This window comes from Dromaius novaehollandiae, chromosome 19, assembly GCF_036370855.1.
Source record: "Dromaius novaehollandiae isolate bDroNov1 chromosome 19, bDroNov1.hap1, whole genome shotgun sequence".
Taxonomy (NCBI): Eukaryota; Metazoa; Chordata; class Aves; order Casuariiformes; family Dromaiidae; genus Dromaius; species Dromaius novaehollandiae.
The window spans coordinates 5265109-5290122 of NC_088116.1; the positions used below are offsets into that span (position 1 = coordinate 5265109).

The 25014-nt window shown below is 41.1% G+C and overlaps 1 protein-coding gene across 3 annotated transcripts in view; it reads right to left on the bottom strand.

Moving 5' to 3' along the window:
- Positions 1 to 25014, bottom strand: part of SPECC1 (sperm antigen with calponin homology and coiled-coil domains 1) — a 92071-nt gene that overhangs the window by 29134 nt on the left and 37923 nt on the right. For all 3 annotated transcript variants that reach the window (XM_064523217.1, XM_064523218.1, XM_064523219.1), the window contains 7 exons: positions 15564 to 17131; positions 13477 to 13688; positions 12764 to 12833; positions 12007 to 12185; positions 2721 to 2866; positions 2393 to 2493; positions 377 to 458 (listed from right to left, as the gene is read on the bottom strand). In XM_064523217.1, the coding sequence (XP_064379287.1) occupies positions 377 to 458; positions 2393 to 2493; positions 2721 to 2866; positions 12007 to 12185; positions 12764 to 12833; positions 13477 to 13688; positions 15564 to 17131 (2358 nt within the window). The remainder of the gene's footprint in view (positions 1 to 376; positions 459 to 2392; positions 2494 to 2720; positions 2867 to 12006; positions 12186 to 12763; positions 12834 to 13476; positions 13689 to 15563; positions 17132 to 25014) is intronic.

Below are 25014 nucleotides of genomic sequence, written 5' to 3' on the forward strand. Positions count from 1 at the left end.
AAACAAACCCCCAAAAGACAGTACTTTGGATTTGTTCCAGATACATACATGTTGAACAAAATCCAATCCTCTCCAGTTCCACTGCATGGATTAGAGAGGTGCCATGGATATTTTGGAATAAAGAGGGCAAGTTTGTGTTGGCAAAGCACAGTATATCTGTTCTTTTTTTTTTTTCCCCCCCCTAAGGCTACAATAAAGATGGGAATGGAAGCAACATAAAATTAGTAAGATCTCTAAAACAGAGGCTTTAAAGATACATTTTCATGTTTCCTTTGACCATACATGAAGTGAAAAAATGGCCCAGACAGAATCAAAGTGTTAATGACAAGCTTTTGCTGGCAACAGAGGCAATATTTGTGCGTTTACTGCAATTTACCTGCAAGAGGAAGGTCTGAAAGATCTGTGTGTCTGGCAACTCCTTTGCTGGCTGTTTTTCCATTATTATAAACAGAATGTCTCTGTTAAACAAACAAATGTACAAAAACAATCAAGAAATACTAGCCGTCATGCTTAAACGGGCAAGCAAAAAGAAGAGATGCTTCTGCTATCTCAAGACCACAAAGCAGGTGGAGGGATACAGAAAGCTCACTGCAAGGTATCAGCTTGTACAAAGAGCTGTCTAAATGGCTGTGAAAAATAAAAGGACAGGGAAAATATTCTTAATTGGTAATACATTGGTTCCTAAACCATTCTCATTTTTATTTGCACAGGTTTTTCTTTCGCCAAACATAATCTACTGTCATAAACCCAAAGCAACAAAGTTTGTTCCTAGCACTGCCTCTGTCCCCAGCATCCTGAATCAGACCAGAAGCCCTGTGCCAGCTTTCAGCATTAATACCCGCTCAGGCAGGCATTAATAGAAGGTTCCCAGACATCTGCTTAATCCCATTCTTTAAACTTCCTCTGCTGATTCTTTGAAGGAAATGTGCTCACACGCTTGCTAAGTACTCTTTCAAAGTCACCCCTTTCTTCAGAACACTCCCCTAATGCCCTAGCCTCACAACTGGTTCTTCCCCAGATTCAGAGGGAAATTTCCTGATATAATTCTAGTAGCTTCCCCTTTGATCCTACTTAGGACAAAATGTGTCATAATTTTTAGTAAACAGATCCTAGTTGGCTTAGACTGGAAAAATACCTCAAGCTGCTTCATATATATATATATATATATATATATATATAAATAAAATCAGCAGCACAACTGAAAGATAGAAAATCAGCTCTTTAATTTCCTGAGAAGTGACTGCAGAAAACAAGGCAGGGACAAAGAGCTTTGTCACCATATAAACCATCTTTTATAGCCATGAATGAACCAGTTATAGCTTGTAGTAGGATGACATTTATTTCTTTTTAGATGTATTTACATTACCTGCTAGTATTCAAACAGTATGCCAGTGCTAATTTTATTTTGCATAATATATGACCAAAGTCAAACATCAGGGCCTTGGCCTTAACAGATAAGGAAAGCAATCTACTCTTCCTTGAGAAAGTAAAAAATACGGTTGATGATATAAAAGCTTACCTGATTTGAAGTGGGGCATTATTTAATAGCTGTGAGGCTAACTGATTTTAGGCAGATAAGTATTTTATTCTTTTATACAGGTAAATCTCAGTAAAAGAAACATTGTTTCGATCAGTGTCTAAAGCTACTCAGTAGGGATTCATAAAGGCTTTGGTTGTATCTGGAACATCTACAGATATGTATTTAGAACAGCAACTGGTTCATCCAGTCAAAAAACATACAGTGGCTTCTCTAGCCTAGAAAGGTTAGCAGTCTGTTGGTATGCTACCTCCAGTATAGGTGAAAATCAGGAAGCACAGCATGTTCGCTTTTCCATCATTCGCAAAAGGAGTATTTCCAAAAACATTGCACCATAGATTTGAAAGTTACTAACAGAAAGTTAACTAACCAGAGCCATGACATAAGAACTACATTCCAGAAGGGTTATGCTCCAGGAGAAAAAAAAAAAGTGTAAGAGCTCCTCAGTCAGAGGTACACAGACTTACTGGATAACTTGGAACATACATCCTCAGAACTTTCTATCCCTTGTCCCTCAAGACACACGCCAATTACCTAACTCAATCTGATGCTTCTCATAACTCACTCCCAATGATCAAAACCTACTTTTCTGGTTAACAGTGATTAAAGCTCAGAACTGTATTCCAAAGAGTTTACATCCGTCCACTGAGACCCCTGAGCTGAAGACAAAGGCAAACTCACTTTGATCCTTTTTGTTAGAACTACAGCGTTTGATGTTCCACAGCAAATAAACAGATGAGTTTCCCCTTCCCCTTGTCTGCATATGCATGTTGACATGCTGAAGCTATGTCATGCTGTAGTGAATGCTGCATCTACCCATTTCAACTCTGCAATGATGGAAAGAGCTTCTTGTACCTGCATCGGGGAAACAGCAGCTGCTGGGGCTGTCCTCACAGGAATTCCACTTAGAGGGCTCCTGGGGACCTTGTGAACTGGGATATTCTGTCCAGTGCTACCTGCAGGGGAAAATTACAGAAGCGCTTGTATTTCAAATTCATCTCCTTTCTCACTCATGTCAGAACAGCGATCACTAACATAGTGACATTCCACAAAAGTATTTATGCACCAAGCACTGACAAAAAACATCCATTCAGAAGCAAGAGGTGGCACAAAATGACAAAAATTAGCTGCTGGCTGCTACAAGAAGGCGGCTTTTTTACTACAAAATACAGTGTTCAAATACCTGGGCATCCTAAGTCAAATGATTTGATCAGTGACTTAACAGTGGCTGCAGATTCTGATGGTGTGGGAGATGCTCTGCTAATGCAGACTCCGTGCCAGCGGTTGGTCGTATCTGCTTCTAGGGATTCTACCTCTTCAGCTGTCAGCCTGCAAAGCAGAAACCAAATCGAAGTCAGTGGCAACAGGAAGTGAAAACAGAGATTAAAGGGCTTCATATGTAGTAAGGAAAATCCAACAATGAACATCTTTTATTGTAATGCCCGTAACATGGACCCACTCATTATTATAACGTTCATGTTCTTTTTCTGGAGTGCCTGGCAAACATTAAGTCATTGAGTCTCTCAAACTTTTTTGTGTTGTTAACCATACCATCCCCATTTCATTCCCTGTGCTCTAACAGGATTGAGGATTATCATGGAAAGAAGCACTTTTGAAGATGACTTGTGAGTAATCATAGATAATTACCCGAACACAAGCTTTCAACACAGCTCTGGGGCCAAGGGGCTAACGTGGTCCTCAGTGTACAAACAGGAAAATAACCACAGGGAAAGAGATATTATTTTATCCTCTGTATTTTTAACCAGTGTGACCACTGCTGGAGTAATTGTTACCAGTTAAAATGTTACAGTTGAAAACAAAATAATAAACTGGACAGGGTTCAGACAAGAGCCATGAAAATCATATCAGAAAATACGTTCTATAATGAAAGACTTTGGAAACTCAAGTCTTAGAGCTAATCAACAAGAAGGTACGCTGAGCAAATAAATCCTCAATCACAATCCATAAGCAGTGAAATTAAACTGGTAACAAATGCTTCATCCTAGCATACAGAAGAATAATAAAATTTAATAGCTAGAGTAAAGATGGACAAATGCAAAATAGAAATAAGGCCTCCATTTTAACAGTAAGGATCATTAAGTTACTCCATTGACAGGAAATTTTCAAGTCAAGATTAGGTGCTGGATTTACAGAAATTAGTACAGGAAATTCCACAGCTGTGTTAAACAGCAAATGTTATTATCTAGTGTAACTGTATGACACTTCTGGGCATACATTTTATGAATCTGGCTGGCTTCGCTTAGAGCTGGCTCTGTACTTACCTCATAGCTCTCAGGGTAGACTTCAAGCGTAATTACCTAGCTTTAGCTTAGGAAAGCTGCAATTAGATAACAGTCTAGTCACTTTAAAAGAGAGTCTTTATTACACTGTTTTTCTGAAGTGCATGGTGACCTACAGGTTCTGGGGCACCATCCCATTGCCCTCTTCTGAAGTAGAGTAGGCACCAAGAGCTATGTGAACAGGAAAACAGCAATGATTTCTGAAGAGGGCTGGAGGACTCCATCAAAAAAGCGCCTATAAGGCTGAACAACTTCTACTGAGCTAAAAATAGAAGTCAGTCTTTTCTTTTTTCTGTTTTTTTTTTTTTTTTTTTTTCCTTTTGGCATTATTGCCTACAAAATGCAAGGGGCTAAAGGGTGTGAATGAATAAGAGAATGAGTGACTCATGCTTCTATTTTTGGCAGAGCTTAAGGAGGTGCTGTCTTTAAACAGACATTGGCTATTTCTTTGCTAATTCATTCTAGCTCCTTGTGTGCCAGGGGAGCCTGCAGAGGCAGATGGCTAGAGAAAAAGTAATTTCATTTCTATTCTCCATTTAAACCAATAAGGAGGACAGGCAGACTGGAAGAGATTCACTGAGGGAGCCAGTGTTTTGCTGACTAACTTTAACTTCTACCCTTCATTTCTTCCTCTACGGCTTCAAAAACATAAACAACAAATCAACAGGCAACAGCATCTGCACTTCATTTATAAGAAAACACAAAAGCTAAAGGAGTCCTGCTTCTAATAAAATACGGGGGAGGAACAGATTTCCGCCCCAGGATGACAAGCTACCCAATGCAATCCATTTTGCTTTCAAGAATTAAATACACCATTATGCAAGAGCTCTGTCTAATTATCCAGGTAGGCAGAGTATGAATGAAGTTTGTGAAATATTATCTGAGTAAGAAAGGAATAGTAAATGCCTGTAGGCAGAGTGGTAAATCTTGAGAATAAAGGAAGCCAAAGGTATGCTCCAGGCAGCCATCACATCAGCAGGACAGTGGGAGTTAGTTCTAGATTTTATCTGGACAGAAAGAAACTGTACCAAGTGGTAACACAACACATTATAAAGGATGGATGGCTGCCAGTGTGATATCTCCAACTAACCTACAAATCATTGGTCAGAATTTAACTCTGAGAACAGCTCAAATCTCTCAGCCTAGTCTCCTCAAGCCAGCCTTTGATTGCAAAAGGATGCAAACACACGAAATAGAGTAACTACACCAGCCCCTGTGCCATGCCACAGAAAAATTCGAGAAATCATATGCCACTATACTGTCATTGTACTAAGTAATCGCTAAGATTCAAGTACTAGAGCTGCTAATAGTTCCAGATTCATTAGGATGCTTCCTGTAATCTTAGTCTGTATATTTGTAATAGGTTTATAATGCACTTTGAAATAACCTCCTAGATTAAACATAATAACTTCAGAAAATGGAGGCATCTCATGCTGCAAATCTCAGCATGAAAGCTATGTAGAATAGCGCTGAGACCTGTTTGCTTCAACTAACATCACACAGGCAAGCCAACAAGCCATGAAGAGTTACAAAACTTGGTGAGTACTTTTCATTTTTGAAGAGAAAAACCTGTATGATAAGGGGAAGCACGTATGTCTACATATATTTATTTTATTTTTTTCTAAGAGAGGCAGAAGAAGCACAACTTGCATTAAATTCAGGAGGACAGTATAGGAGAACATGACTTAGATAGATTAATGACAAGCCATACCTTCAAACCAAAAGCGACTCCTAGTGCATAGAATTAATTTAGCTTAGTACAGCTCAGGCCATCCAAGAAGACTAACTAAGCCATGATACAAAGAGGATGGAGTTGAGAAAAAACTATCATCTGTGGCTGTATGCTTTCCTTGAAACAAGGATGAATGGTTTACATAGCTAAAAGCTGCAAGTGCAGCTGGCTTAAGTGGAGCAGCTCCAGGAGGAAGCAGAGCACTTTAGCCACAAAGGAACTCAAATGTGCAGAACCCATTTCACATAACCGCTGACTAGTTTCATTCATCGATGAGAGAAGTAGTGCAATGAGCTTTTCTTTAATGGCAAGGTTTGGATTACGTAGACAACAGAGAACCATGTAAACTTTACTGTGTTTAATGTATGGACTTTGGCAACAGCGGCCTTCCTGTGTTCAGAAATTTCTGAACTGCTCTGATGATCTCTTAATTACAAGTGCCCTAGAACCCCAGAACCACATTTTCAGGAATAATCGCTCTGCAATATAGTCTTTGACACAGTTCCTGGCACTGCTGTTGTGAATCCTCCTGAACTCCAAAGGACACAAATAAGAGATACACACAGCTGCTGATGCACAGAACAGAAGAGAGGCCAAGAGCAGGCAGCAGACAATTCCAGACACTTACACATTTATTTGGCACTTCAATATATATTTCTTAAACATAAAAATCAACATTCAACAGCTGCCAGCATGGAAAAGAAAGGCAACACAAGTGTGCATATGTGTATACATTCCTGTAGCACGGCACAAAGGAGAAGGCCATGTCAAAGCCATGACAGCTCTCAGAATTCTCTGGCTTAGCCTGCTCTGAGACCAGGCCCCTGCTAGGTCTTCACGTCCAGGAGCAAAGGATGGGAACCCCACAGCCAAGACAGGAAGTTCCAGTCCTAGAATGAATCCTGATGGTCTCCTGGCAGCGATGGCAACTTCTTAGTTTCTCTTTAGCATCCAAGTAAAGCTCCCTCCAGGGTCTCCAGTTGCAAAGCTGAACACAAGCAAATTCTCCCTGATCATATATTTCACCTGAGTTTAGGGTACGAGAATGGCTCCTTCTGAGAGGATATTTATTAGGGGCTTGATATATTCACTTCCTTTCCATCTGCTCTCTCCAGCAGCAAATCTCTCAGCCAGGACGAACCTCACATGGGATGTTCTCTGCCGAAAGCCAGAGCACGCGGCCCCGCTTGGGCATCCCTGCGCTTCCCAACACGCACTGAGCCAGACACGCCACCCGGCGGCGAGTGCGCTGTCAGTGCAGCAGCAGAACCCTAAACCGCGAAGGCGGCTGACACGAATAAACCCCCTCACGTTTCTAGTGCTGGATCCAGTAACCTAACTTCCATGTGCAACTCGCCCAGCTGCAAACTCAGGAATCAGTTGAGTCTGTGTGTGCATGTATACATACAGATCTGTATGCATATGTATATTTAGACACACACATAGATTTATGAATACAGTATTATATGGAAAACACATAATGTGTATGTGCATTAAATTTTACAGATTAGACATACATATTCAGTTTTCTTTTTGTTTAAACTTAAAATGGTATGTCTGAATTTGTTTCAGAGAAAATATCCTTTCCCTCCAAAAAAATCACCAATTATTTCAGTCTCCAAAATCTCTGTAATTACTTCCTATGGCTTAGTCGATTTAAAATGAATTCAGAACTTTTTCCGCCTCAAGGAGTCTTCTGAAGAGGGAAGCCTTCTGAAACAAAGATATAGGCTCCTGCCCATGGGGAGAAGGTGGACCTGAACAGCATTCACACTTTGCGATACACTTGACTTTTGCAGGGCAATAATAAACTGGAGGTGCTTTCTCCAATTGAAACTTCCCTTTTCAACTGCAAGTTGAAGGCATGTCCTGAAGTGTCTCACAAGCCTGGCTTTGCTTCCATGCAGGACTGTGTTAGCTGGTAGAGATCAGGCACCTATGGAGATACAGACAACAGTGGGGGAAGTTATAAGAAGCAATATAATGCCCATTCTGAGGTACAGCTCCCAGTATTTTACAGCTAATCATCCCATCATCATTAAATAAAGAGGAAATAGGTAAATGCTGGTGGTGGTGCTAGGGCAGTCCTGAAGGAACACCTTACCACTCTGGGGCATGATGTGCAAAACAACAATACAAAATACAAGAAAATCTATGTTGCTTGGATAGGAAGAAATTAAATATGTAGAGGCAGGGAATCAGTTTCAAAGGACAGGGACGGCAGTGTTCCTGGCTTTCCTCTCCTCTCATCAGTTAGTACGATTCATTCAAATTAGGTACATGAATCTGCCCAGGCAACCAGAATTTATCTACCTCAGTCAGAGTTTCTGTTTCAAAGTCCTTACACCAAAGCAGTTGGAATAATCTCCATTTGATACCAAAAACCCTGAGGAGTGACTAAATATAGTAAAGAAGCAATTCATCAAGGACTCTGCTCTGACATTCTAGTTTGCTCATTTTAAGTGAGAGCAGAATGAACTGATCAGACCTCTGTAAGACAGAACAGCTGCAAAACACAAGCACAAATAAGCAGCACATCAGCACATACAGACTGACAGCAGGTTTTAATACACACAGAGTACAAGCTTAATTCCAGGAGAAAAAGCATATAACACTGGCCATGCTGTGGCATTTGAGACTTTAGGAGGAAGAACAGAAAAATTAGTGGGATACAATACAATCCTCCTTTGGAAGATTTGGTTAGATTTTTTCATTATTCTAGGAAACGGCTCATTTAATTTTGGATATAATTTCTCTCTCTTCTGAGTACTACTCCCCACCCAGCTGTCTTCCCTCCATGTTCTTGGTTCATGGCATTTAGTGTTATACTCCCACTGCACATGCAGTGAGACACAGAGCAGCAAAATCATTTTGAGAACTTGGAGACAGAGGAGAAGATTCAAGGAAAGACCTTTAAACTTTCATGGCTGCTGAATACTGTATTGCTAGAACAGGCTTGGAAACGTGTGTGTATGAAGCCAAAGAGGGCCATCCTTAATTACGGTCCTTCTTGCAGTAATTGTCTTCCTTTGCATTACAGACCCAATATACCACTTTTTTTTTTTCCACCACTTAAATATTTGTTCCTAAAACAGCTAGAAAAAACAGTTTATTTCCAAGGCAAGTTTGCTGAAAAGAGGAGACTTACTACAGGATCATAGGGTGATTCAGGTAGGAAGAGACCTCAGGAAATCATCTAGTCCAACCTCCTGCTCAAAGCAGGGTCAGCTACAAGGTCAGACCAGGTTGTTCAGGGCTTTATCCAGTCTGGTCATTAAAACCTCCAAGTATGGAGGCTGCATAACCTCAATAACCACCTCTGAGGAGGCAGTTACACAACGGTGGATTGTAAGCTTTTCCATTTTATTGCAGAGAAAAAACATTAATTAGGATGTAAAAATATCATAAAAGACTGTCCAGAACATGTGAGTTAATCAATTTGTAGGTTTCAATCAGTACTAATGTGGGACAAGTGAGCTCCTCTCCTCCTTATTCCATTTCTTGTTTGATGCTGGTCCAACCTCCCCCCACCATTCTTAGTCATAGAATTAGACATTTAATCTGTGTTAAAGATGCCTTTGGGAGGCTCTTACCTTCATTCAGATGAACTCTGATGACCTCATCTGGACTTTTTCTGCAAGTTCTTTGGTTGTTCCTGAACCAAAAATGACTTTTTGTCTGATTTGAAGACTGTAACGGTGAAATCAAACTTGGAGGCAGGAACTCAGGCAGCCACAGGCAAACATTATAATGGCAGGAAGTTGTAGGAGATAAATTGGCTTCAAGATCAATTTACGAGGTGGAGTCTAATGACCCTCAAGAGATGGCTGAGATTTTGCCAAAAAAACCTTTGAGTAGCAAACTATTTGGAAAGTACATTTTCCAACCAGAGATTAGAAATCGGACAGGAAACTTTCACCAGGGACTGTCAGATACTCAGTTGAGTGCACAGCTGCTCAGCGTTAGCAAATATGAGGGATACTTTACAGACTGTGTTAAGGTATCATACTAGAAGCCATTTCCACTGGTGCTGAGCATGCGTTAAAAGTCACCACACATACCAGAATCCACTGCTGATTCTGAGCAGTAGCATGTGTGAATGCTGACTAAAGCAGTGATGAGAATATCCCCAGAACTTTCAGGGTAAAAGGAGCAGTGGGGCTAGTGAGGACAGTGACCTCAGGAATGCAAGAATAACTGGGAGTGTAGAACTGGCTCTCAGCAGTAGCTCTGGGGACTCCAAGAATTTGTTTTATAAAAGGTCAGCAGAGTTTTAACATTTCATTGCTGAGCTGTTGATCACTGGTTTATTTAGGTAATGACTTACATAGGCTTCATTATCTTCTCCATAGCACTTAATGATGAAACTCTCTGAACAGACACTGTGACACACACAGTCAAATCTGTTATACCTAAATTGACAGATGCAAAATTTGAGCTCAGCACCTGTCTTTGAAAGAGAATATATCTGCCCACTGTAGATGGTATTTTTGCCTTCAGGTCCAATGTAATACTCCAAGGAAGCTAGACAGACAGTCAAACAAAAACAAAAGACAAACACATATCTATCTATACATATGAGAAAGACAGGGAGGGCCAAACGCCAAAATTGACTTAATTACATACATGTCAGAATGTGTCCTTCTGGAGCTATGTATATACAGATTCTAGGGATCTAATTTCAAAAGCAATATTTACAGCTCAGGCTTCTTATGCCAAAGAGCTGACACAGTGCAGCCATGTTCCTTATACATGGAAAATAAACATCCCAGTTTGCAAATTAACAGGTCATCTTCTATTCAATTTAAATAAATTAAACACATTTGTCTTCAGATTAAAGAACAAAAGAATAAAGAGGAAAATGACAAGTTTATGATCTCTGCCTTTACATATGGATTAACATCTAAATTGGGAAAAGCAGTTGTGTTCCTTACCCTACTCTGAACAACAGAAATTTCATTAAGGAAAAATGAAGAATGAAAACCAGGCCCAGAAGTTAAGTACTGCCTGGTAATCATTTGGTTTTAATATATACTCTGTGGTAGCTTTTTTTGCATACACTGGGGATTCTGATAATGAAACTGGAGGTTAAATGCATTCTTTTATTTTTCTGAAAAAGAATTTCCATTCCTTCTATCCAGCAATTCTGACCCATACACCTCCACAAAAAATCCCTCCCATCTTTTTACTCCTGTCTATTGTACAACTTCTGTGGAAACTCTTGACTGGAAAACTGTGAGAAAATACAAGGAACATAAGCTGGACTGTTATTCCACCCGGAAGGAATGACAGGATTCACCACGTTCCTGTCACTATTCTATCAGCTGCTATCAACCTACTGGGAGAGAGATTAATTGGAACAATCTAGAATAGCAAAGCTAATTTGGCACGTATTTTTGGTAAACAGTTTCATTGTGTTATTTTGTCTTCCTTCATTCACCTTGTACCAATTTTCATCTCTACAGCCCTGGCACATCTTGTGCCAATGCAATAAAAGAGCAGAGAGCTACCTTCTTTATAAATTTTAGTTCCTCTTTCTAATGCATCTCCATTTTCATCTCATATTGTTGAGTATGACAATTGTGGTATGAATTTTGGAATGAAAGAGGCTACATGAAAGGTCCTGCACTGCATAGAAGACACATCGTAAGGCATACATATCTTTTCCAACTTAAGCTGTATCAGTCACTTTTGTTCTTACCATGTTCTTATGGAGGAACCCACATATAGTGCTCACCATGCTGGGGTATATCTTTAGCTCACAGGATTCCAGACTCCAGTGTCATATTTACTATTCCCCCTCCAACTATTGAGACTATAGCAACTGTTTTGCGAGTGAGTTCACTGTGTTACAGAATCACTTCTGCACTAAATGTTAACTCAGACCATGGTTCAAACCATTTAACATGGCTAATCACGCAATAAGTTTCGAATTAAGGACAGGAGACATGAGGTGAGAAATCCTAGTACTCGCACTGATCATTCAGTCAACAAGTATCAGGTTTGCAGAACAAAGAAGTCCAGCTAGTTCTCATTTTAGTTTGGACATACATAGTCCTTGTTCTCCTTTCAGATTAAGTAGTTCTCTTCTGGATGTCCCAATATGTGCAGCCAAACAGACTTTTCACAGATGGTTTAATACAGCTGCACAGAGATTGGAATAGAGTATAAGGAACAAAGCTATGAGGGTTACTGGCAATTGTTATTTAATAATTAATATCTGCTGATTAAAACCTTCATGGCCTATTTGGCAGAACTAGATCACCAAAAAGAAAAAGAACAGAAACATCTTAGAATAAAACACAGCAACACCTGTCAGAAGAGTTAAAAACAGACAATATGCACATTCAAGCCAACGAATAGTTACTGACAAAACACTGTTTGCATGCATGTTAGCAGTCACAGAGACGAAATCTTTGTCCTTGTAAGTAACCAACCTGTTACTGCCTTTCACCTCATCTAGCTCCTTCTGCAGTCTGGCACTCTTCTCTTCTTCCTCCTGAAGTTTCCTCTTTACCACACGCAGCTCCTGCTGGGCTTCACACTTAATATCATTGGCTACAACCACTGCAGTCTGCAGATCAGCTTGAAAACGCCTCCACTCTTCTGTATCTTCCTAGAAAGTGCAATTACAACACAAAAGTTCTTGTTGTAAAACACATCTACTTGAGCTGAGCACATTAACAGTTATTGATCACTCTTTCAGCCTTCACAAGAGACCAGGATTTCACCAAAGAGTCACGGAGAGGCTGAGGCCAAGCTAGATACTTGCCCCTTCATACAGTTTTGACAAGACTGCCAAACTAGAAACTGATGCTAAGCAACCCTCCCAGCTATCCTCCAATACAAAAAGTACAAGCAACATTCTTCCTATACCTGTTGATCATTCAGACTTGTGATACCACTGAAAACACTGTCACTGAAAAGAGGAAAGAGTTCATTGCTCTTAATGTTTCATAAAGCAGATATGTCCTTTCCAAAGTAGCAGAAATTCATAGGGAGAAAAAGCAAAAGGAATTTGCAAAGGATGTATTATTTTTCCTTCCAGGCCAAGAATCAGTTTGAAATGAATGAAGAGAATAGAGACTAAAAAGATGTAGAAAGAACTATTTACAATTGTTCTAGAAAAATATAATTCTCTCAAATCCAGCATTCCAATAAAAGTTCAGCTTTGTCATGGAATCAGAGCCTTACCTTCATTTGCTTAGTCAGAGCCTTTAGCTGCCTCTCTGTATCTTGTTTTTGTTCTTCCAGCTTCATTGCTCTACCTAGGAACAGTCAAAAATGGAAAAGAATATTAAACTGACAACAGCAAGGGTGAAAAGTAAGAATGGGAGGGCACAGCAGCCTACTTGATTTTGCTTCTGAACTTAAGATACTCTGTCAGTGGATCAGGAATAGAACAAATAGTAGATTTATTACTCAAACATCCCTAAAATAGGTCACTATTCTGAGGCACGAACTCAGACTTTACAGGATCATGTGTGCAGAATCACACATGCAGTACACATTCCCATGGAGCGCTGGATACAGCGCTGATAATCAAAATGTGCAGCTAATTCCACCAGATGGCAGCTCCCCTTCCACTGCAACAGCAAACCCAAATTTCCAGCTCTTACTAGTGCTTTTCCCCGAAAGCTCTTTACGAAGGCCAATAATTCCAGTTTCTAGAATGGGTGATATATCTTTCACTAAAAATGAGGCTTGGAGATGGTCTCTAACATTATTTCTACAGCACTAACTGTTCGAATAATGATTTATACACATGAACAGAAAGGATTGGACAAAATAAGAATAATTCTAAAGTAAGGAGCTTGTCAGACATCTCAAGACATGCCTCTTCCCCCCGTTGCAACCATAACTGAACGTCCAGAATAAGTTCACTTAAATTCTTTTTTCAGTTCCACCTACTCTCTAGGTCACTGATGAGCTGGTTATTGTGCAGTTTTATAGCACGATGCTGTTCCACTTGGTCCTCCAACTCGAAAATGGTCTCCTTCAGGTTTTTTATATCTGCTTCATTCTCTGATGTTTTTTCCTGCAACTTCTGGTTAGTTCTGCTCAGTTGCTCAGCCTGCCGGTCACACATCTCCTTCAGTTGACCACACTCATTCTCAGCCTGGAAAGGAGGAAAGAAATCCGCAAATCTGCCTTTGTTTCTTAACAGACATGACTCATTAGGGACATTACCGGGCATCCCACAGACTTAAGAACTGCCCGTGTGTTCTAAGCATTTATAAACTTGGGAGTTTCAGTGCTAATGACACAATTTCAGGAAACACACACAAGCTATGAATGTCAGTGCTCTTTTCTGACCAGAAAGATAATACAACAAGATGCTGGAAAGGAAATGAAGGTCTCCTTTACAAGGATCGTAACTCCAAAGCAGCCTCTGCAGGTGATGAACAGAAGAACGATATCCCTGGAAAGTTCCAAATCTATTTTTGTATCACAGTTTCAGTGATATCACTGCCTTAAGGCCAGAAGATGATCAGTTTGTCCACATTAACAATTTTGCTGCTTTTACCACATGCATTTCCAATGGATTATCAAAACACATGTGGTAGAACTAGCTACCGCAGATGAGTGTATTTTCTGGATATAGGACATCTGGAATTACTGAAGGGGGAATATGTTGCACTTCACTTTGTTGGCTCGGGCCCAGAGATCAATGCTCCCAGGGTTGGGGGAGATCTCGGAGCAAGAACAAGTTATGGAAATGCAAGGCATATGTTGTCAATTCAGTGAGCAGCACTGGCACCGCCTGACTGAAGGGCAGCCTTACAGAAGCCTGTGGTCTTGCTTGGGTGTCACAAATAGCCAGTGATGCAAAACAGCTTAATTCAACAGAGAGGAAGAGTAAGAAGGAGGAAATCTGTGGTTTCAAAAACAAGCAATAAAAGTTTGTTGCAGAGGCTGAGCACCCAGCAGTTTTTCATTTATTCTTCATAAGCTGCAGCTACACAAGCACTCAAAAGCACTAGGGAGCTTCCTCTACTAACTCCATTTGCTGTGGTCACCTATTTAAGCTGAAAGGACATCTGGTTTTTCTAAATCACTCAAATCATGGAGGTGCTTTTTGGCAATGCTCTCTTCCTCTGCAACAAGCCAATACTACAATTCTTCCCATGATCCCTTCCCCATCCAGGAAATGCTGCACACACTGACTACCACTCTTGCTGCAGCAGCGAGACTTTAGCCACTGCCTTGTGCTATATTAACACTTGTTCTGAGATGCCCCACATTGCAGCTCTCTTCTGAACATCCAGGATCAGACAGAAAATAGAACCACTGATGGACTTAAGATGGCTGGGAGCAAAGCAACAAGCTACCAAATAAGGCAGAGGAAAAACTGTTCTAAAACAAATCCTTTCTTTTGCCATTATTTTGCCTATCCCAAAACAGAATACCGAATTTCAATTTTGTAAAAATATTTTAGTTTTACCAGAAGACTCTCACCTGGGACTTGATTCTACATCATTCGTGAGCTCCCTGTAAATATCAGCTTCTGTGGGCATTAGCTCATGCCCTTGTGTTCTCACGTCCAATGATATCGATAGTTCACTAGTTACTAATCTGTCTTCATGATTTATCCAGAATGAAATACTTGCTGCTGACTACTCATGTCATTTTTGCTAATATTTATTCAAATAACATCAAAGTGATTTTTTATTAATCTGACCTCTTGCTCCAATTTTGGTGAATACATTTCCATTCACTGAAATACTAAATTTTGCAGAAGGTATTAGAGAAAGCAAAGTTTTGAATTTATAAACACAGCCATGCTAGAAGTTATCCCTCAAAAAATATGCATATAGAAGCAGAAGCAGAGGCAATACCATGTGACCCTTTCTTCCATTCAAAACTAATTAATGCAACAGAAATTTTTGATATTTACAATTAACTGCTCGGTAACAATCCAAAGACCAACAGTTACTTATTTGTGGAAGGACAGACAAACAAGTGTTATACTTTACAGCTGTTACTGCTTTACCTTAGACAGCAGACCTTGAACATGCTTCAGTTCGCTGTTTGCCTTCAGCAATTCTTGTTTAAGCTCAGTACAAGATACTTCCAACTGATCCTTTTCTGCATGGGCTACTTTCAACATCTCTTGCACCTCAGAGCTGTCAGTAGTACATCCCATTGCACTGATCTCTGCAGCCTTTTGTTTCTCACTTTCTAATTGAGTTTTGAGTGAACCATTCTCAATTTTTAGGCCTTCTAAGGCAATTTTACAGTCCTCTAGATTTTTCACCACTGCATTGTTGCTCTGCTGTTCTACTTCTAGAAGTTTAACCAGCTTTTCATTTTCTTCTCTCAGGCCTTTAATCACCTGCTGGGCATCTTGGTGCTCCCTTTCTAAACTCCGTAGGCTGCTGGTTAACTGTTGCTGAATGTTGAGCAATTTCTCTCTTTCAAATTGAGCTTTTTCAAGAACTTCTGCACATTTCTGTTCCAGTTCGAGGACCTTCCCCTCCTGAGCTTTGCTTTCTTCATTCTTGGATCTCTCTTGGAGGAGAGTCATTAGCTTTTCATTTTCTTGACTCAGCTGTTCTGCTCTATCCCTGTGTTGACGAAAGGAAGTCTCCAGGAGAGCTTTCTCTTCCACTAGCTTCTCATTTTCTGCTGTCAGCTCCTGCACCATTTGCTGTTGATCTGACAGCTCCTGCAAAGTGGCTTGTAATTCTTCTGCTGTGCTATGGTGGTTCTCCTCCATTTTTTGTATCCTCTCCGTAAGAGACGCAACAGAAAGGTCACTAATATTGTTTGGAGAACTTCCTGTAGTGGAGCATCTGGAACCTTTGAAGTTGTTGCTATTGGAGGATGTCGGCCTAGAAGGTATATCTGCTATATGTTCAAAATCAGATGCATCAGGTGACAAGGAAGCTTTAGTTACGTCACTGCTGGAAGAACCTGAGTTGCGCAGAGTGCCCCCATTCACATGCTGCCTGTGCTCCTCTGTTTCACCTTTCAAGACAGTTTTTGATGGGCTTCCAAAACTAGATTCTCGAGTGGTTGGGGTTGGGAGGCTGCTGTCAGCTCCACTGCTTGTTGTTGTGTCCGAGAGAGGGGAGTTCTCTAGATAAAGCAACTTCTCTTTCAAAACTCTGTTTTCTTCTCCCAGGCTAGCAAGCTCTTTTTGAAAAGTCCTGTTTTTTTCCTGAAGGGTTCGTATTAATGGATCTATGTCAACAGGTGATAATGTTTCTAAGTTTTGGTCTGAAGCACCCATCCCTTCAGGGTTATGTGACCCTTTCTCTTTGCATTTCTTCAGTTCACACCGGAGTTTGGTAATCTCTGAGTCTTTTGTCTTTGCTTCTGCTAGGAGTTCTTTAACCTGAGACTCCAAAACAGCTTTGTCACCAGTTTCATTCTCTTGCTTGGACTTGGTAGTGGGACGCACATGTTTGGTAGGAGTGGGTGTACCAGAAGAGGTTGGGCTAGGTTGAGTTTTCCTAGAGTTGGCTTGACCACGTAATACAGCTCGCTCTCTGGAGACAGATGATGATATTTCCCGAGGTGCTGGAATCCCTGTGCGCTTTGCAGTTGAAACTGTTCCTTGAAGAGAAAAGAGATGAAGCAAACTGAGATTTTCTGCATATAAAGAAAACAAATCACATGATAAAAAGGCTAGAGAAGTCTTCCCAACACCTGAATGTTTAAATAGGTTCAATCATGACTGACAGTGTGAATTCATGTTTCACATAGGCTTGTATTATTTGTGTTTCCTCCTCTCCCTCCTGCCTGCTCCTTCCAAAAAGAACGCGGCCTGCTTAACTTCTTCTCAGTGTAGTAATATAATAAGTAGATTCTGCAATACACGAACTGCAACCCCCAATACTAAGATGCTAATTATCTCACAAAAAAATAATTCTTTATGCTACTTGTGAAATGTATAATTTAAACCTATTAATTTCTGCAAAAAAGTTCAATAACCTAAGAAAAGATATCAGCTTTGACTGTAAAAATGAGTATTTCATCACACATGAAACTAATGTATTTGCACTGTGGTCAGTTTATGCAGGATAGAATCACAAAAAAATGTCTGAAACACTTATGCTGACTGCAGAGTCAGTAAAATTGAGTCTTGGAAACATAAAACTGTCACTTCTGGCAACTCACAAATGAAGACAACTCTGTTGCTGCAGCCTCTCACAGAGATTGACAAAAGGTTTTTCATGTTATAAATTCCCATCCTCTTCTGGAGGAAGAACAAAAGGAAGTCAAAGTTGATGCTGTTTTGATTTTTCTTTTTAACTAACTTAATGGCAAAGCATTATGTGATTACAAGAGAAATAAAGTTTGAGTTGCTGATCTTCATCTTTTAAAGCTCCAGGTTGGAATATGGGACACCAAGGTTACTGAAGAAACAGTAACGGCTGTCTTGACCATGAAAGTATTAGCAACCAGCTTATGCAAAAGAAGCTGGTTCAGAGAAGTACTATGTGCTGCTACATGTGGCAATACTGTGGAACCATTACTACATTACTACCAATTCCCAGACAGGAAAAAAAAAAAAAAAAAAAAAGATTAAAAACAGATTCACCACAAGCCAAGGAGGAAAGCTTTGTATCACAATTCCAAGAAATTCCTGGTTTCAGGACATGACCCTACAGCAAAAGCCCTAGTACAGAGCCATGAAGTTTGGGGATGTGCTACAATGAAAATACACTGCCTGATGTAGCCACGCGAACAGGGCGCACAAGCCAGTTAAGCAAACAGAAGGGGCTAAGGAGCCAGCGCTTGCCATGAAAACGAGCTCCAAATGCACGCTGGGGGTAGATCCTAGGATCAATCAAGTCTCCCCACATTCGAAGACTCTCTTTGCTGATGCACACGTGCAACATGTAAAGGAACTCAAAGGACAGTTAAGATGAAAGGGGGAGCAAACTCCCTGCTGCACAGCTGCGTGGCTACTGCCTCACGCAGCAAGCGACTCCATTCCTCACACCGAGGAACACGCGGCGCAGTTCTGCCATGTCAGTGACGCAGGGCACTGAAGGGTTAACGTTAACACCACCCAGTTTGCTCAGCATCTCTTTTGAAGAATGCACTAGGTTTATAAATCCCACACAAACAGGAGCCCCTCCTCCTCTCTCCCAAACAAACACACTCTGCAGCAGGCACAATAAACACCGAGAGACAAAGAGCAGCTGAAGAAAAGACCCCTGAGCACAGAGGCCGGTGCTGGGAGGAGAGCACAGAAAGCCTCTGTGATGGCAGGGGCATGATAAGGCCAGAGACAAAGGCTCCAGTGTTCATGGGGAGCGATAGCAGGGACAGGCTGGCCGGACAGCGAGCAGCCCACGCCGCTCCGTTTAGTCATCTACGGCTGGAGGCGCCAGCACATCCAGGCAGCTCCGGCTCCCCAGGGGAGAGCGCGACGCCAGCAGCGAGGGAGCGCTTCCACTGCGGCTCGGACGGCGCTGGTGCAACCCGGGACCCCAGAGCTCCTTCCGCTTGTCACATCCGAGGAGCCAGCGTTCGCTGCTCATTCTATTCCTTAACCCAAGGGCTCCCAATTGGCAAGATGTGCCGCCTGTAAACCGTATCTGTGCTGAGTTCAAGGGAAGATCAAAGCTTCTATCGTCTCTGCAGCTAACACCCTAGGATGAAGGGTAAGAGGGAAATCAAATGGACTGTGTTGCGATGTGTCATTTCCAGCAGAGACATATCAGCTCCGCACAGCTCCTTCCTGCCCAGAGAGGCAGAGGCACACCTAGGGATTCGCAGCAGCCCAGGGAAGCGAGCAAAGGCCTTTGTTTGACTGTGTGTCTTGAAAATACAGTGGTGCAAGTGTCCAGAGCAGAGAGGTAGACACCACCTGCATGCAGCACTCACACAAGCTATACCCATACCACAAATTTAAGATGTAAAATATGTATTACAGACAGAAGTAGATGTTCTTTGACAGAGCCTAAAGGGTGGATTTAAAGCCTTCTGTTATGTTCTGGACTTTTAATCAATCTGAAAGGTTTTTCCTACTGTTACAATGAAGTTTTATGACAAAGCAAGTGCCCCAAATCACTCATCAGTTTTTTGCAATGCCCAAACGAATGCAATGGCATGACTGTCATCTGGTCAGCACATGACCGGGTGGTGTCACATAAGAAATGATACTGATGCTACTACACACTGGTACAGACTGCATGGCACTGCGAGAAAACACCTCTTCCCGAGACAAATGTAGCAGTTTTGGTACAATACCAATGTGCTTTTAATTGCCACCAGGTGGCATATACATAAGGATAACTATTAAGCATATTTAACTGGTATTATCTGTACTTCACCAGCCTGCCAACTCGTGCAGACTCCAAACTTACGCAACCTGTCCCATATGTTTTGTAAGACCATGCTCTGCTGATTCGTTCTGTCATAAATCACAGAACATTTGCCAACCATCAAGCACCATTAACCAAACTTTTTTTCATGATGTATAAGTGTTTATGTATTTTCCTCTCTCCACCCTCCAAAATAAAGTGCCATGCAATACTAAAAAGCCAAAGAGAGAGAACCCAGGAAAGAAATGATTCTTAAAGCATATGCATGTTAATTACAAAGCACCAAACCATCAAGCAAGAATCAGCACTAAAAGAAAGTATTTTATGGGCAACTCCCCCCTTGAACGCCCTTGAAATCGAGCCGTGTAGCAGTCATAAACGGAACAGCCAGCCCCACAGCCTGAGGCACCTTCCACGCACCAGCTGCGTTTAGGGCAGTATGGTCACCCTGGTGACCTGATCAGCTCTGCACCCCACACAGCTTGAGGTCTAAGGGAGACTCCAGGCAGACGCATGTCTGCCAAGCTGCAGAACCCAATCGAGGGCTGATTAATGCTGTTGTTCCAAGCGGCTGGAATCATACAGAACTTCACCTCCTAGAAAGTGCTCGTTGTTTCGACCAGAGAGCAGAAAAACAGTTAACTGCATCTCAAGGGAGATATTTTAGAAAACAAATCCAACCCATAAAATATCTTTGTTCGATCAAAATGATGCTATAGCACCTTATTCCTGGGTTCCCTGTTTGTCCACCCTGCCCAACCCATTAGCTTAACTATTCTCTTGCACTGTTCAACCACAGTCTCCTTCCCACTGTCCTGTGTATCCAAGCTCAAGCTACCTTCGCCTCTGAATTCCAACATATTTCTTTTCTTTCTGCACCGTATCTAACCTGCCATTTCCCAGTGCCCCATCCAGTCTGCCAACAAGCTCAGGTTGTGTTCCTCCACTTTGGATTTGGAAATTGTTTCCTGAAAATCTATTTTGCTCAAACTGAGCTCATCTCATCATTGTCGCATCTCAAGTGCTTTTGGACGGGGTGACAACTCCTTAATTTTTAATGTCTGTCACACTGTTCCAGTGCAAGGAATCAAACTTTAGCATGTACATAGTGCTTTTAATTTTCACAGTGCTCTAAAATTAACAACCGCTTAACTTTAATATCCTTTGATTTGAGACAATAGACAATTGTTAACACTAGGTTACGGGATAGGGAAGCACAGAGAAATGAAATGCCTTCCCAACGTCACGCAGCAAGTCAGTAACGTCTAGGACCCAGGAGCTCCTGGCTCGTGGCCTGCTGTGCAGTTTTATTGTTTGCAACACTTTCTGCCAGGGGATATTTGCTGCCTTTCAGCTGGCATCAGAAACAAAGTAAGACTTTAATGAGATAGAAGTTGACCCTCACGATGATCTTTAGGCATTTTAATCCCATTCTCAGCGTGGCTACAATGTTTTTCCTGGAAGGAAGGTTCAGGATTGCTCTTCAGTTTTTCCACACAATGCCTCTGATCTATATTTGATCTAAGCTCAACACCTGTCATATCAGTTCCCACAGGGGCAAACACTTCAGCTAGAAGGGAATGGACTGTGGAATGGAGAACACACCATTCCCTCACCCCCACAGTGGGGCACGTAGAGATGCTGCCCAGAAATAAAATCCATGCAGGATGGCTAACGCAATTACAGTGCTAAGAGGGCAAGGGAGAGTAGTGGCAAACTGATCACTAATTCATTTCAAAAAGCATTTCAGTCATATAAGACTAAAACATGAAGAAAGACACATCTTGGGTGTGATTTTTTTGAACAATGGCTATGTTATTTGAATTGCAAGGGCAGGATAACAAGAAATGAAAGAAAGCTATTCATAGCACTCTACAATGTTAAAGTCATTATAAGCTTCAAAAAGGCAAACTGCTGCCTGCAGACAAGTTTGTACTATCATGATTATCTGCTGCTCTAGGAGGACTCTGTCACATCTCCTTCATCCTAGCTCCTGCACCGGTGACATACTAGCTATTTCATGTTTTGTGCCTCCCTGCCATCCCTCCCACCTCAAAATGGTTCTAAAGGCATAAAGAAAAAAAAATGACGACAAAAGCAACTTATGGGCTAATTCATAGCCCCACTGCCAACAGAGAAGACTGTGTCTCTTCCTTTGTTTTGGAATCCTGTTCCCATGGACTAAGACATCTTCATATTTTTCCCCATCTAAGCAGAGCCTGAGATAGAAAAGTGATTACTTCAATATCTTGAGAGAAAGTATATATCAAGTGGGCCACAAGCATTTAGCAGACTGGCAAAGCAAAGAGAATACTACTAACAACCCATGTTTAAAATATATACAAATAGTTATTAAACCTGCCCATAGAATTTTATTGTATTTTATCACTCATGATTTAGCTGAAATAGGTCCCTCTTACCAATTGCGGTTTTCAACTTATCTTCTGGCTGTGAATTGGGATCCTGGACTTAGCACAATTGCATCTACGAAGGGTTCACCCAGATCTTGCTGAGGATCCACAGCAGCGTTGGTAACATACAACCAGAGACAGATAGGCTCTCCAGCAGACATGTAATCCAACTTCGTATTCATATGTGTTCTTGCCTGTGCAAGGTCCTGTTACTATTATTAACCAAATTGGAGTTCCTTAGGCAAAACAAACATGGCTCACAGATGTACCTTAATCCCACACAGTTTATGACACCTAAGGAAGGAAGCCCAAGCACAGGTGTCTAGTGTCATTACAGATGCCCTTTAGATACATCTAAAATACTTGCAGTGAGTTGAAGGATCTGACAGTAGCTATGGCAGACTTGTCACCGGCCAGGCAGGCAGGCAGAGAACAACCGGGATGCCCCAGGACATCTGAAATAGTACTAGACACCTAGGTTTAGGCAAATGGATCCAACTGAATTGTCAGGCTTTTACAACAGATTTACAAGCTGGCTTTACAAGATGGGTATTTATGTGCTATTTTCGAAAGAATTCCAATACCTAAGTACTACTTCCACGATTTCCAATCGCACAGTGAACACTGACTTAACACAATGCATTAATATGCGACTTCATGGCATCATTAACCTGAATGTAATGACAGCCAAATTGTAAAAGATGTTATTAGCTTGGAGCCATCACATTCTGTTGACTCCCTATTATAAAGTAGTACACGTTACAGGGGGCTGAGCAGTATTTTCTGTCTTCTTTTATCAATTCAGAGTAAAGTTTTCAAGATCCTAATTAACTTAGGTACTTAAAATTCCTTTTCAAAAAGTGGCTAAGACACCAAGGGCTCAAAGTTCAACTGAAAGCGCAGAGGACTTTGGAAATCACTTTCACCTTGCTTGCTCCAGTGTTGCTCCCAACTGAGATTGATATTTGAATAAGAATGAACCAGGAATGCCCTCTGAGAAATGGTGAACATACAGGAGGGAAGAAGGTTGGTGTACATCTGACTCTTTCTAGAGAACTTTTTTAATTAAAAGATTTCAGAGTTTTGCAGACACCTACTCCATTAAAATACCTTTTTCTTCCCTGCTCTTAAATTGCTCTGTTTAAACAAATGAAACAGCTAAAAAACAACCTCCCAGACTAACCAGAAATCTTCCAATATGCTATTAACAGGAAGCACATATGCCAGATACATGGGCACATACCACAATGGCATGAGAAAAGCGCACAAAATTCCTGAAAAGAAGGGCAGATGTAACAGCAATCCTGTACTGTGATGATGTGCTCTTTCATACAACTATCCACCCAGAGGCAAACTCCCTGTACATACGCAGCCATGTTTTTTAATGTCCCTATCCTTAAACCTCTGGGTGTGCAAACAGTAAGACAGCTTGATAAAAAACATAATACATGCATGTGACTAGATCAACTCATGAAGATGATCTGAATCGGTTTTCAGTGTTTCTTGAGACTTAAAATGAGAGTAGCACTGGATACAGAAAGACGGATTTTCAAGGAGATACGGGTGTTGAGATGCAAATCAGCACCTACTGTTATTTTCAAAACTGCCTAAACTGTTTAAAACTTAATATTTAGGAGGTCTACCACCAGCCAAGGAAAAAGCCAGAATAAAAAGAGACACTATTGTACTGTGACAAACAATTACAGCTTGATCTGCTTGACACTCAGATATAGGATGAGCTAAGCGGGCTGGCTAGCTGTCGGCATTTTTCAGCGACCATGCTGTTGGATACTCCTTCCAATACTCCTCAGTAACTCAGAAGAGCATGCCATTTTCCCTCTCTTTCAGGGTTATTCTACGGAAAGACAATACTCTCTGCTACCTGATCTTTATGCAACAGCAAACAAAAGCTTGACCTGAGCAACAAATCTAGGCTTGGCCAGTCATGGTTCTAAATGAACCTGTTTGCAAAATATTAATCATAGAGCCAACACCTTTACAAGCCAGCAAATCTTTGGGAAGGTTCACTTGGACTCCACCTAGTTAAAAAAAACAAAAACAAAAAAACCCGAAAAAGGACAGGAAGATAGCTGCAGAATGACAAAGGTGTTTTAGATAATTTAATACTAATTATATAGGAGCATCTGTTCAAATAAGGCCTTCCACTCACTTAGCAGACACGGAAACTAGAAAAAGTAATTATAACATGAACTCTGTTTTCTGAAGAATTTTAATGGCCCGTTGGACTGTCTGGCCTGCCTGACTACATTCCCTGTGTAACAGGTATAATACCAACAGGAGGAAAAAAGCAAGAAGACTTAACCCAAGGATGTTGATCTGCATAATGATAATTGACAGGGTAGGGAAGCAACTTGAAACAAAGGAAAAGCATAAGAGACCGAAGAAAGAGAAATAAAAATTATAATATAATGCATTATGAAACAACAGATCCCTGTGTTGGAAAAGTTAAGCTACCAGAGGTTCCAAAGGAAAAACAGCAAAATAAGCATCTTGATCTCAGTAATTCCTGTTTTAGGACTACAGAGACCTCTGACATTAAAGCTGAAGACTAAACTTTTACTTACTTTTTGTTTTAACCAGGAGAGATGAGTCTAGAGATCTGGGGGGCAAGGAGGACATGCGAAAAGCTGCTATTCTGGAACTCAAAGACTAAGTCATGACAAGAGTGTGTCATCAATTTAATCTGCATATGTCTGCTTGTAGGACATTCTTTTGAAGGGTGGCCACT